The following is a 15000-nucleotide window of genomic DNA, read 5'->3' as shown; positions in this document are numbered from 1 at the left end:
TATCACACAGTCAAACTATCTATCTATCTCGTGTGAAGTGGGAACTAATATTTCCTAAAAGACACTTGAGGAACTGTCGTTCGGGATGTAGTTTCCGCCTGTGAGCCTTTTTTGACGCAGGCATTACCGAAACCAGCCTGTAAGTCTACTCGGGACCAGAATTACTCAGAAGGATTGGTTGCATAGCAACCAAGCAGCGAATTATTTGAGCCACATTGATGGAACCGACCGCAAGCTTATTTAAACCTGGATCAGAGTTAATCTCCTGGATCAGAGTTAATCGCGCCTAGTGGAACGGGCCCCAGGTGTGGGAACAGATGGCTTTTCACCATCAGATATTAGCGAGTTGTTTGTCCGAGTTTTTTGCCTGTAGTGACTTTTACTGTGATACGATTGGACAATTTCTATTTTGGGGCATGGCTTAGGTCTATTTACCACAGGACACATCGTCAACCCTCAACCCCCCCTCTGCCCCCCTACCTCCTGACTCCGCCTCCTTCGCCCGGCCCGTCACGCTGGCGCTGGTCTGCCCCCCCGCCCCCCCCTGCTCCGCCTCCGCCCCCCCCTTCCCCCCCACGCCGTTGTGCACGTCCAGCACAGAGGGAGGGGTGCTGCGGCTCTTCTGAGGCGAGGGAGGGGGGCTGTCCTTTATCTGCCCACCCCCACCTCCTCCTCCTCCTCCTCCAGCACCTCCTCCTCCTCCTCCTGCACCCCCCCCGCCCCCCTGCCGCTCCTTCAGCTTCTTCTGCAGGCGTTCGTAGGTCTTACTCGCCCTCTCGTCCCGGTGGACGAACGGCAGGCGGCCGTGTTGGGAGTGAGAATCTGCTGAGACTGAGAGAAGAAAACACACAGAACACTTAACATAGGAGAGAGGGAGGGAGGGAGGGAGAGGGAGAGAGGGAGGGAGGGAGGGGGAGAGAGGGAGGGAGGGAGGGAGAGAGAGGGAGGGAGAGGGAGAGAGGGGGGGAGAGAGAGAGAGGGAGGGAGAGGGAGAGAGGGAGGGAGAGAGGGGGAGGGAGGGAGAGGGAGAGAGGGAGAGGGGGGGAGGGAGGGAGAGGGGGAGAGGGAGGGAGGGAGAGAGGGAGAGGGGAGGAGAGAGAGAGAGGGAGGGAGAGACAGACTCACCCTGCTCTGAGTAGATGTTAGCTTGGTGGTAGGAGAGAGAGAGAGAGAGGGAGAGAGGGAGGGAGAGGGAGAGAGAGAGAGAGAGAGAGAGAGAGAGAGAGAGAGAGAGAGAGAGGTAGACAGACTCACCCTGGTCTGAGTAGATGTTAGCGGGGTGGTACTGGGAGATGTATTGGGAGCTCATGTCTCCCACGCCGCCCGCCATGCCGGTGTAGAGGTGGGGCGGGGGGGGCAGCATGGCGGGGTGGGGGATGAAGGCAGGCAGGTGGGCGTGGCCGGGGGGCAGGGCGTGGTGGAGGGGGGAGTGGCCTCCCGGGTGGAACTCTGGCTGCTGGGGTAACACCAGGACACGCCGGACTCCATTCTCCTCTATGATCTGAGACAGGGAGAGGAGGGGAGAGAGATCAGGTCAGAACACGGTTAGAAAGACAATATGGAAGAGGGGTTTGAAGGCAACAATGCTCATGACAAGATGAACTACTATGTGGTTATGTGGCAATTAAAGAATCTTGAATACCCAGATGCCCCAGGGTTAGGGTTAGAGGTAGGGGTTAAGGGTTAGGGTTAGGGGTCAGGGTTCATACCTGTGACACGTATCCAGGAGGCACATAGATTGGAGGCACTGAACCATTTGGGGACATCATGGGAACCTGAGCAGGACCTGGCAACAGAAGAAGTCATTGGTAAACAGACTGACTTATATAGCGCCATTCCAAAGCGCTTTACAATACACAGCCTCAACCTCCTGAGACAAAGCCTCTACCTCCACCAGCCTCTAACTCCTGAGACACAGCCTCTACCTCCACCAGCCTCTACCTCCTGAGACACAGCCTCTACCTCCTGAGTCACAGCCTCTACCTCCACCAGCCTCTACCTCCTGAGACACAGCCTCTACCTTCACCAGCCTCTACCCCCTGAGACACAGCCTCTACCTCCACCAGCCTCTACCTCCTGAGACACAGCCTCTACCTCCACCAGCCTCTACCTCCTGAGCCACAGCCTCTAACCTCCTGAGCCACAGCCTCTACCTCCACTAGCCTCTACCTCCTGAGACACAGCCTCTACCTTCACCAGCCTCTACCCCCTGAGACACAGCCTGTACCTCCACCAGCCTCTACCTCCTGAGACACAGCCTGTACCTCCACCAGCCTCTACCTCCTGAGCCACAGCCTCTACCTCCACCAGCCTCTACCTCCACCAGGCTCTACCTCCTGAGCCACAGCCTCTACTTCCTGAGCCACAGCCTCTACCTCCTGAGACACAGCCTCTACCTCCACCAGCCTCTACCGCCTGAGACACAGCCTCTACCTCCACCAGCCTCTACCGCCTGAGACACGGGCCTTTCTCTTCAAACAAGCAGATTTAAAACACCTCAGAGGAAAGAGTGTGCCATAGCAGAGAAACTGCACATTAATAATTTTGGCAAACAGGAGCGACCACTTTAGACAAGTGCTGAGGAACAACAAAGTTGTCCTGTGGAGGCTGTAGACCACCAGAACTGACCTGGAGGAAATACACCTCTGCAAACAACCACACAGCATGATGTCTGCTTCCTACAGCTACAGCCACACACACACACACACACACACACACACACACACACACACACAAACACACAAACACACAAACACAAACAGTTGAACACCCAGGGGCAGTCAGGATGTTTACTGTGCAGCCATCACTCTCCATCACGCTGGGCACTTCCTCTCTGCCATATCATACCTCCGTCCCACATGTATTCATCATCATATTTTTCAATATAAAACGGAGGTATGATATGGCAGATATTATATATGGTGTGTAGCGGGCCCGTCCCACTCCAGTTCTAGTAGATCGCGCAACCAGGGAATCGCCGACATACATGTGTGAAAGGGAGCAACACGGGAATCTACCGGCATTTGGCTCATGTGTGAACGGCGAAAATGCCCGGTCGACACAGCTTGGGATTCCATGGAAATTACAGGGAACTGTGTGAAAGAGGCTACACTAACCAGGGAGACTTCTGGGTAGGTCCACCCACAAACCCACAGTGTGCAGGAACCCCCCCCCCATCATAACGCCCTTTTTACTAGGGATGCACCGAACATTCGGCCACCGAATGTATTCGGCCGAATATCGCAAAATAAAGCACATTCGGTATTCGGCCGAATGTGTGAAAACACCGAATGTTTACCACCGAATAGTGGGCGTGTTTTGATGATACTTGCCAGGTCATTCTTAGGGAAGAACTGACGATGAGTGAAGGGAAGTCCAGGGTAGATGTAGACAGAGGGTTGATTGGGAGTGGAGACAGAGGGTTGATTGGGAGTGGAGACAGGTGTGCAGGTTTGGCTGAAGATCTAATTAGCGGGGACAAGCCTCAGCTGCTGTGGGGGCCGGGGGAGGGTGTGTGAAGGCCCAGCCGTAACACTATGTCATTGAACCATACGGACATCAATACTTAAGCCACAACATACAGAATTATCAAAATCCTGTAGCATCTCTTTAAAGAGAGTTCACCTAATTAGTTAACTTGCAATCTTCCAAAGTATTTTGTAATAATATTATCATGGCACATCATTCTTGTTAACACAAGTCATGAATAAAGCTTCGGCCTACATTGATGAAAGATTTTCTTTCAGCAGCTATTCAGGGAAAACAAAAACATTTAATTTGACTGATTTATTTTATTTATTGTGCTTTGTTGGTATAGACTGGTGTCTGCTGGAATGTTCAATAAAAGTTATTTTTTTTCAATCTCAATTTCTTTCTTTGAGAAGCATGAATAAAAAGCTAAATGTATTTAGTTTATGCAATGATAAAATTAAAAACTGCCGATACACATTCGGTATTCGGCCAAGTGTTTCCTTAAATTCGGCTTCGGCCAAGAATTTTCATTTCGGTGCATCCCTACTACCCTACCTTTTTACTAGGGATGCACCGAACATTCGGCCACCGAATGTATTCGGCCGAATATCGCAAAATAAAGCACATTCGGTATTCGGCCGAATGTGTGAAAACACCGAATGTTTACCACCGAATAGTGGCCGTGTTTTGATGACGCAATACAATTAAATATAACTCTCAACAGGCGCGAGGCGACGCGCTTTCAAAACTGGCTGCGTTCGTAAATTCACTCAGGAAATCCGATCAGCACTCGTGGAATGCCTCTCGTCCAATCAAATGACTCGGTTTCTCTATGACGTCGGGCCCAGTGTGCGCTCCAGCGCTCTCAGAGCGACTTTACGAACGCAACATTACACTCATCTAGCTAGTTAGCTTAGCAGTCGTAGCGGAAGAAGCAGAGTTGTTGCCTTGTTGAAAACATATTCAGACTCCCAGCTGTTCTACACGAGTTTATGACATGCAGCTGTATCATGCGGTGGTTTCTATGCAAACCAGAGACTATAAAAACAAAAGATATTCATTCTGAAATAACATGAACTATTATCCTTACACTCAGGTGGACTCAATTCAACTTGTTGAATGACTTGTTGAAGACATTTAGCATTTGACCTAATTTTAAGAGTGACAAAGGGTCTGAATACTTGTGTACATGAGGTATTTCTGTATTTACATTTTAATACATTTGCAAACATTAAAAAACGTTTTTACTTAGATTATGGGGTACTGTCCCAGTGAGCAATAGACGTCTTTTCAACCTCGCGTCTACAATATAAACCAATATAGACCAGCTATATTACGGCTATATTTTCTACTTATCTTAAATGCATGAAAACCGTTATTAAACCCCTCTAAACTGTCAGAATACGTCCCAGACGTCATGTAGTATGAGATTCCATGTAGTCTAGCATAGTTATTCATGCGGAAGTGGTGGTTTAAATTGCGTCTATACGTCGCTGTCCTTTAACCCAGATAAATGCGGTCTGTGTCTAAACCTGTTTTAGTCTAGCAGCACGTTGAGTTTAAATTAATACGCTAAACGCCTGTAGATTGTCAAAATATGTACCAGACCGTCATTAAGTCTGAGATTCCATGTAGTCTAGCATAGTTATTCATGCGGAAGTGGTGGTTTAAATTGCGTCTATACGTCGCTGTCCTTTAACCCAGATAAATGCTGTCTGTGTCTAAACCTGTTTTAGTCTAGCAGCACTTTGAGTTTAAATTAATACCCTAAACGCCTGTAGATTGTCAAAATATGTACCAGACCGTCATTTAGTCTGAGATTCCATGTAGTCTAGGATAGTTATTCATGCGGAAGTGGTGGTTTAAATTGCGTCTATACGTCGCTGTCCTTTAACCCAGATAAATGCGGTCTGTGTCTAAACATATTTTCTACTTATCTCAAATGCATTAAAACCGTTATTAAACCCATTCTATTGTCCTTACGCTCTACTCTATGACTATGAGGCTGGGAAGACAAATCGGCAACACACTACATGAACTGAATTGAGATTATATAGAAAAATAGTCATAGTACCAGGTGTTGATGACTGCAGAGGAGAGTCTATCATTGTAGAGTCATCAGTGGCTTTTCAAACAAAGATCAAAGCACATGAACAACTTTAAACAGGAACAAGTAGCACAGAATGAGAGGAAAGACCAGTTATATTTTAAAAATACAAACGCATTGCTTACAGGCATATTCTTCTTTGTCCTTTTCTTTTAACTCAAAGAGGTCCATAGAAACTGATCGTTAAAAGGAAATATCGTTAAAATGTGCTTTCTTAAATACAAAAAACGTCACATAATAATCGCATTACGTTTTGCTACATGTAACCGGTTGGTTATTATTTCCAGTTTGCGGTTAATGTAATTTTGGTTAACAAATGCTTTCTTTCACTACGATTGGAGACGGGTTACCACGTGACCATGGGACGTATTGAATTTCCCGGTTGGAACAGTGAAAAGTAGTATTTTTGGGATGTTTTGTACATTGGCACTACATTATTATTGTTAAAACACTATTCCACTAATACCATTATTATTATATAGTGGAATGCCTATAGAAACTATTGTTGTGGTTAAACCGTGACCTACATTGACGTGCCAGAGAATGACTAGCCTCCCTCGAAACCATCGCGGGTATCGCTTCTCGGCCTTTTGGCTAAGATCAAGTGTATCTGTTCTTATCAGTTTAATATCTGATACGTCCCCTACCCGGGGACGTTATATTAAATTGATTTTTGGAGCAGGGAGATGGAATAGGGGCTTGCTCCGTCCACACCAAGCATCGACCTGGTATTGCAGTACCTCCAGGAACATAATATTTCAATGGCATTTCAAGGTCTAAATATACGCCAAATTGGAAATTGAAACAACGTCTATGTTTAGACGTTGAAATGTTGTTGAAACATAGACAGGGAAACAACGTCTATGTTTCAACAGCATTTCAACGTCTAAACATAGACGTTGTTTCAATTTCCAATTTGGCGTATATTTAGCCTCGATTTCGCCTAGACGTCTACAGGCCATTTAGACGTTGTTTAGACGTCTAATCAACGTAAAATTGCTCACTGGGGTGTGTGGATTGATGGCAAATCTATTCAAAAAAGTGAAAAAAGTGAAGGGGTCTAAATACTTTCTGAAGCCTATGTAGAGACAAATCATGAATATCATTAACTTGAACCCTGGAAAGCAGTAGAGATTAAATCCCACGATAATTAGTTATAATAAGTTATATATAAAAGTTATTTTTTTTCAATCTCAATTTCTTTCTTTGAGAAGCATGAATAAAAAGCATAATGTATTTAGTTTATGCAATGATAAAATTAAAAACTGCCGATACACATTCGGTATTCGGTATTCGGCCAAGTGTTTCCTTAAATTCGGCTTCGGCCTCGGCCAAGAATTTTCATTTCGGTGCATCCCTACTTTTTACCCAGAAGCCTCTGCACAGAGAGATTCGTTCAAAGGCCGTTTGTGATGATCTGCCATCTAGGCAGATCAAAATGTAAACGGCACGTTTAAGCAAACATACCTTCTTCTGACAAAATAATTATGACGCAAAACGACGCATAAATTATCTCGTTATATCATTAAGGCCTGGGGGTGACTTCCTTTGACAGAGCGAGAAAATATTAGACCTTTGAAGGCCCCTCATTTAAAGGAGCACCGGTATAATTGACAGGCAATGATGAGTCATCTTCAAACCTCAGAAGAAAGGTTGTGTAAGGCTCATCTGACACACAGGGGAGCGTGGGAGAGAGAGCTCTACCTGACTGCACACTGCAGAGCTCCACAGAGCTGCACCCTCACCCATTGATTCCAGATTACAATATCATCTTGTGTGGGAGTTCAAAAGGCTCCACCGCTTTTTTTTCTCCCATTGACTCCCCATTTGCTTTGAGATAACCAGAGGAGGAGACAGGGAGAGGCAGGGAGATCGCTCTGCACACCTGCTTGGCTCTGCCACGGCTCGGCGACAGCCCTGATAAATCACACTGATCCATAACTCTCTACAGTTTGCGGTGGAAATGGCTGTGTGTGTTACACCGTGATAGTTGTCAGAGAGAGAGTGTGTGTGGGGGGGAGGGAGATCGGGAGAGAAGAGAGGGGTGTGGGGGAGGAGGGAGAGAGAGAGAGAGGGGGAGAGAGACAGACAGAGAGAGAGAGAGACAGAGAGAGAAAGAGAGAGAGAAAGAGAGAGAGAGAGAGAGAGAGAGAGAAAGAGAGACAGACAGAGAGAGAGAGACAGACAGAGAGAGAGAGACAGAGAGAGAGACAGAGAGAGACATAGAGAGAGAGACAGAGAGAGAGAGAGAGAGAGAGAGAGAGACAGAGAGAGACATAGAGAGAGAGACAGAGAGAGAAAGAGAGAGAGAGAGAGAGAGAGAGAGAGAGAGAGATGGGTGAGGGGTGGAGTGAACACCCACTCCTCTTTTACATCAGTCTGACGCACAAGTGCTGACAGGGATCAGACACAAAAGGCCAGATCCCCCCTCCCTCCCTCCCCCTGAGCCAACTGGAGGGAAGGAGAGAGAGAGAGAGGGAGGGAGAGAGGCAGGGAGGTGAGGCCTCGGCAGTGCTGACGTGTCCTTCCAACATCATCACACAGCCCCCCCCCCTCCCGCCCAGGAACACCATCATCTCCAGTCAACATCCCCCCCCACCCTCCTCACCTCCTAAGAGAGAAGGCTCTAACTATACCTCTGCTGATCTGACCAGGCGACACACCAGAACACACTCCAGTATGACTCCCACCACCACCACGTCTACTCTAAGCCCTTAACACTAGAGCAGCCGTGAGGTGTTAAACAGCACCAGTGAGTACAAAAAAAAATCTACCTTTGCACTCGATCAAATTTCAGGACCCTTCTTTCATGACTTTTCCTAGATATGTGCGTTCTACCACCCAGCATCTTTACATTTTCAAAATCGAGTTAGTATAAAGCGATTTTGCAGTATTTCTGTGTGTGTCTGTGTATTTGCCTTGGGATTCGGCTGCCATCTTTTTCTCCAAGGCTGCAATTCTCTTTTATATCAGCAGAGGTAGCAAGGGGACACACACTGTGCTCAACCTTCAGGCTTCAGTGCTGAATTAGATACAGTATAAGACTGATAAGTATGTAACATAATGTGTTTATATATAGGCTATATATAGCAATAGGGATACATAAGATATGTATATGTACAGACAGTTATGAAAATGATAAACTGTACAGTATGTCTCCCAATCCCATCAGATTTGTTGGAGCTGAGGTTTTTTTTCACCCAAGTTCCATGCAATAGTGATAAGATATTATGATATGTGTAGCCTATGTACAGTTATGAATGATACACTGCACAGTATGCACAGTATGTACCTATCAAGCTGTGTGTATTACATAGGTACCACAGCAAAGTAGTTCATCAACGAATATTATATAACAAACTGATATTTATAATATTGTATATAATGTATTTTTTGTATATCACTGTAGACCACGTTGTAGTAGTAGCCAATTGCAGAGTGTATTCATTATTTTGTTTGTTTGAATCCTCACTGTGTTCATGTTGTGCAGTGAACAAACAATTGTTGGGAGAATAAACTGTCTCTTGCCGTGAAATGTGTACATCAAATAAAATGATGTCAGCGATGATTATGCCTGTAATCATCAACGATATAACGAACGGATATTTCTGAGTGGGGAAGTCCCAGATATAGTGAAGACAGACAGGAAAGTAAGGAGAAGAAGGGAGAGAGTATATTGACAATTGATAATAAGATATTGATAATGTATTTCGCTGTCGACCAAAATCGTTTGAAATTACGTGCTTGTGCATTGAATGACACTATGTACAGCGCTGTCAATTTTCATAGGACGGCCAATGTAATGCGTTGTTTTTTTGATTTTGCATTCCTTTATGCAATAGTGATAAGATATTATGATATGTGTAGCCTATGTACAGTTATGAATGATACACTGCACAGTATGTACCTATCAAGCTGTGTGGTATTACATAGGTACCACAGCAAAGTAGTTCATCAACGAATATTATATAACAAACGGATATTTATAATATTGTATATAATGTATTTTTTGTATATCACTGTAGACCACGTTGTAGTAGTAGCCAATTGCAGAGTGTATTAATTATTTTGTTTGTTTGAATCCTCACTGTGTACATGTTGTGCAGTGAACAAACAATTGTTGGGAGAATAAACTGTCTCTTGCCGTGAAATGTGTACATTAAATAAAATGATGTCGGCGATGATTATGCCTGTAATCATCAACGATATAACGAACGGATATTTCTGAGTGGGGCAGTCCCAGATATAGTGAAGACAGACAGGAAAGTAAGGAGAAGAAGGGAGAGAGTATATTGACAATTGATAATAAGATATTGATAATGTATTTCGCTGTCGACCAAAATCGTTTGAAATTACGTGCTTGTGCATTGAATGACACTATGTACAGCGCTGTCAATTTTCATAGGACGGCCAATGTAATGCGTTGTTTTTTTGATTTTGCATTCCTTGTTTCGTGGTAAACTAATCTCTTTCTGATCGTCCCGTTCACAAAAACCTACGGTGAAAATTACTTGGAACTATGTGTGAAAGGGTTGATGGCTCTCCGATCAATGAACAAAGAGATCGGGTTTCCCCCGCTCCACCACGTTCCAACGGTGTGTTTCTGTAACACCTCCTTGTTGCATAAAACAAATCAAGACTCGCTCCTCTCAGGAGACCACTATTTATAAATAATAATCCACAGATAGGCACAGTCACAGTGCTACATGAAAATATCTAGCCACACACCACATATCATAGCTCCGCCCTATATGTATTTATCATCATATTTCTCAATATAAAACGGACGGAGGTACGATATATGTATGGTATATGATGGCAGTTTCTGGCGCCTGTCCCGTTCTGTTGTTCAAAGAATATAATATAAAACGCATCACATGTTTGTCATTGTGTGAAAATGTTTCTGTAGCGAAGAACCTTGGTTCAATCTGGAGCTGATCAACTCCGGACGGCAATAGCACGTTGTGGGTGCAATTGTGCAAGAATAACACTATTTACAGCGCTGTCTTTTATTGCTATATTTATTACTGTTATATATAAATGTGAACATTACAGATACCTGGTCAACACAGCTTGGGATTCCAAGAAAATTACTTGGAACTATGTGTGAAAGGGTTGATGGCTCTCCGATCAATGAACAAAGAGATCGGGTTTCCCCCGCTCCACCACGTCCCAACGGTGTGTTTCTGTAACACCTCCTTGTTGCATAAAACAAATCAAGACTCGCTCCTCTCAGGAGACCACTATTTATAAATAATAATCCACAGATAGGCACAGTCACAGTGCTACATGAAAATATCTAGCCACACACCACATATCATAGCTCCGCCCTATATGTATTTATCATCATATTTCTCAATATAAAACGGAGGTACGATATATGGCAGATATATGTATGGTATATGATGGCAGTTTCTGGCGCCTGTCCCGTTCTGTTGTTCAAAGAATATAATATAAAACGCATCACATGTTTGTCATTGTGTGAAAATGTTTCTGTAGCGAAGAACCTTGGTTCAATCTGGAGCTGATCAACTCCGGACGGCAATAGCACGTTGTGCAATTGTGCAAGAATAACACTATTTACAGCGCTGTCTTTTATTGCTATATTTATTACTGTTATATATAAATGTGAACATTACAGATACCTGGTCAACACAGCTTGGGATTCCAAGAAAATTACTTGGAACTATGTGTGAAAGGGTTGATGGCTCTCCGATCAATGAACAAAGAGATCGGGTTTCCCCCGCTCCACCACGTCCCAACGGTGTGTTTCTGTAACACCTCCTTGTTGCATAAAACAAATCAAGACTCGCTCCTCTCAGGAGACCACTATTAATAAATAATAATCCACAGATAGGCACAGTCACAGTGCTACATGAAAATATCTAGCCACACACCACATATCATAGCTCTGCCCTATATGTATTTATCATCATATTTCTCAATATAAAACGGAGGTACGATATATGGCAGATATATGTATGGTATATGATGGCAGTTTCTGGCGCCTGTCCCGTTCTGTTGTTCAAAGAATATAATATAAAACGCATCACATGTTTGTCATTGTGTGAAAATGTTTCTGTAGCGAAGAACCTTGGTTCAATCAGGAGCTGATCAACTCCGGACGGCAATAGCACGTTGTGGGTGCAATTGTGCAAGAATAACACTATTTACAGCGCTGTCTTTTATTGCTATATTTATTACTGTTATATATAAATGTGAACATTACAGATACCTGGTCAACACAGCTTGGGATTCCAAGAAAATTACTTGGAACTATGTGTGAAAGGGTTGATGGCTCTCCGATCAATGAACAAAGAGATCGGGTTTCCCCCGCGGTGTGTTGCGTGTTCACGCTTCTTGCGTGACATCGCCCTCCAGCGATCTTTGTGTGTCAGTACACTCTTCTCTATGTTAAACTATCATAGTGCTGAAGCACACCTCATCGCGATGGAATAAGGTCGCGATCCGCGGCGCTCCTAGTGTTAAAGACCAACCAGACCATAAACTCAAGACCATTCATGTAAGGGCGGAGGAGGAGGGTGTAAATGGCACATTATAACTATAGCAGAGGAGAAAACCATTACAACTTAAGCACAGGCGAGGGAATAGCCTGCTGCCTTAGATAGATAGAGACCTTACCCAGCCAGGAGGAAACTAACCGGGCCTTGGTGTTACAACAACAGTCTCTCAGTTAGAGCTCCATTAGACACATAATACTAAAATGAGATGGTGCAGAGAGGACTGGCTACGTCTGCTAATGTCTGCTCTCTCTCTGAGACAGGGACTGGATGACAGATAAGGGGGTTCAATTATAAATGGAGAAGGAGGGAGAGAGAGACACATGGAGGGAGGGAGAGAGAGAGACACAGGGAGGGAGGGAGAGAGACAGGGAGAGAGAGAGAGATAGGGAGAGAGAGAAATAGGGAGAGAGAGAGACAGGAAGAGAGAGACAGGGAGAGAGAGAGGGAGAGAGAGAGAGAGAGACAGGGAGAGAGAGAGACAGGGAGAGAGAGAAACAGGGAGAGAGACAGAGAGAGAGGGAGAGAGACACAGGGAGGGAGAGAGAGAGAGAGAGAGAGAGACAGGGAGAGAGAGAGAAACAGTGTGAGAGAGAGAGAGAGAGAGAGAGAGAGAGAGAGAGAGAGAGAGAGAGAGAGAGAGAGAGAGAGAGAGGGAGAGAGAGAGAGAGACACAGGGAGAGAGAGACACACAGATCTGGGGCAGAAATATTGCCTCAAATGAGGCTCGTCTGCCATCAGGAGCAGATGAACCTGCGAGGCAGCAGAGGAGTGAGGAGGGAGTCTCCCAGACCCACAGAGCAGGATGTAGATGTGCCGGGCCAACAGACTGACGGAGGGTCATAATTACCCGCCCAGGAAGAGGGAGGAGGCCGATTAATAGAATCAGACCTCCTGGTTAAACAGAGGAAGTACTAATTAAGAACTGAAAACCCCGACCTCATCCCTTGAGAGTCAGTGAGTGACTGGTTGGGTCTGTCTTCTTGTGGCTGGCTGGCTGGTTGCTAACTGGCTGGCTGGTTGCTAACTGGCTGGCTGGCTGGCTGGCTGGCTGGCTGCTAACTGGCTGGCTGGCTGGCTGGCTGGCTGCTAACTGGCTGGCTGGCTGGCTGGCTGCTAACTGGCTGGCTGGCTGGCTGGCTGCTAACTGTCTGGCTGGTTGCTAACTGGCTGGCTGGCTGGCTGGCTGGCTGGCTGGCTGCTAACTGGCTGGCTGGCTGGCTGGCTGCTAACTGGCTGGCTGCTAACTGGCTGGTTGCTAACTGACTGGCTGGTTGCTAACTGGCTGGCTGGCTGGCTGCTAACTGGCTGGCTGCTAACTGGCTGGTTGCTAACTGACTGGCTGGTTGCTAACTGGCTGGTTGCTAACTGGCTGGCTGGTTGCTAACTGGCTGGTTGCTAACTGGCTGGTTGCTAACTGGCTGGCTGGCTGCTAACTGGCTGGCTGGTTGCTAACTGGCTGCCACTCCCTCCCTCTGTTCTGACAGCAGCACAGCAGTGAGAGGATGAGTCACTAGCTTGTTCATTCTGAAAGATGCTCACTGCAGATGCTGTGAATGAACAGTGCGTGTGTGTGTGTGTGTGTGTGTGTGTGTGTCTCAGCGGGTGTAGGCTAAATATGTGTTGAAGCATGGAATGTTCAGTATGTGTGATATGCGAGTGAGGATGTTTCTAGGTAATAGATTACTCATACTGGCTGTGTCTTGAAAAGTGGAGTCTTCATAGCCTAGCCTGCATAGCCTAGCCTTCATAGCCTAGTCTTCATAGCCTAGTCTTCATAGCCTAGCTTTCATAGCCTAGCCTTCATAGCCTAGCCTTCATAGCCTAGTCTTCATAGCCTAGCTTTCATAGCCTAGCTTTCATAGCCTAGCCTTCATAGCCTAGCCTTCATAGCCTAGTCTTCCTAGCCTAGTCTTCCTAGCCTAGTCTTCCTAGCCTAGTCTTCCTAGCTTAGGCTTCCTAGCCTAGTCTTCATAGCCTAGCTTTCATATATGGCCTAGCCTTCATAGCCTAGCTTTCATAGCCTAGCTTTCATAGCCTAGTCTTCATAGCCTAGCCTTCATAGCCTAGTCTTCCTAGCCTAGTCTTCCTAGCCTAGCCTACATAGCCTAGCTTTCATAGCCTAGTCTTCATAGCCTAGCCTTCCTAGCCTAGCTTTCATAGCCTAGTCTTCATAGCCTAGTCTTCCTAGCCTAGTCTTCCTAGCCTAGTCTTCATAGCCTAGTCTTCCTAGCCTAGTCTTCCTAGCCTAGTCTTCCTAGCCTAGTCTTCCTAGCCTAGTCTTCCTAGCCTAGTCTTCATAGCCTAGTCTTCCTAGCCTAGTCTTCCTAGCTTAGTCTTCCTAGCCTAGTCTTCATAGCCTAGTCTTCATAGCCTAGTCTTCATAGCCTAGCCTTCATAGCCTAGTCTTCATAGCCTAGCTTTCATAGCCTAGCCTTCATAGCCTAGCCTTCATAGCCTAGCCTTCATAGCCTAGTCTTCATAGCCTAGTCTTCATAGCCTAGTCTTCATAGCCTAGCCTTCATAGCCTAGCCTTCATAGCCTAGCCTTAATAGCCTAGCCTTAATAGCCTAGCCTTCATAGCCTAGCCTTCATAGCCTAGCCTTCATAGCCTAGTCTTCCTAGCCTAGCCTTCATAGCCTAGTCTTCATAGCCTAGTCTTCATAGCCTAGTCTTCATAGCCTAGTCTTCATAGCCTATCTTTCATAACCTAGTCTTCATAGCCTAGCCTTCATAGCCTAGCTTTCATAGCCTAGTCTTCATAGCCTAGCCTTCATAACCTAGCCTTCATAGCCTAGCTTTCATAGCCTAGCCTTAATAGCCTAGCCTTCATAGCCTAGCTTTCATAGCCTAGTCTTCATAGCCTATCTTTCATAACCTAGCCTTCATAGCCTAGATTTC

The 15000-nt window shown here is 45.7% G+C and overlaps 1 protein-coding gene across 1 annotated transcript in view; it reads right to left on the bottom strand.

The window, feature by feature from the left end:
• fndc3a (fibronectin type III domain containing 3A) overlaps nucleotides 1-15000 on the bottom strand; it is a 101638-nt gene that overhangs the window by 40700 nt on the left and 45938 nt on the right. Inside the window, exons 4-6 of the mRNA XM_080542932.1 lie at nucleotides 1710-1786; nucleotides 1255-1501; nucleotides 481-831 (exon numbers count right to left, since the gene is read on the bottom strand). Coding sequence (XP_080399058.1) covers nucleotides 481-831; nucleotides 1255-1501; nucleotides 1710-1786 — 675 coding nt within the window. The remainder of the gene's footprint in view (nucleotides 1-480; nucleotides 832-1254; nucleotides 1502-1709; nucleotides 1787-15000) is intronic.

This window comes from Nansenia antarctica (genome assembly GCF_963989245.1).
Source record: "Nansenia antarctica genome assembly, chromosome: 1".
Taxonomy (NCBI): domain Eukaryota; kingdom Metazoa; phylum Chordata; class Actinopteri; order Argentiniformes; family Microstomatidae; genus Nansenia; species Nansenia antarctica.
Note: the sequence above shows the minus strand (reverse complement) of the source record. Positions and strands in the feature narration are given on the sequence as shown.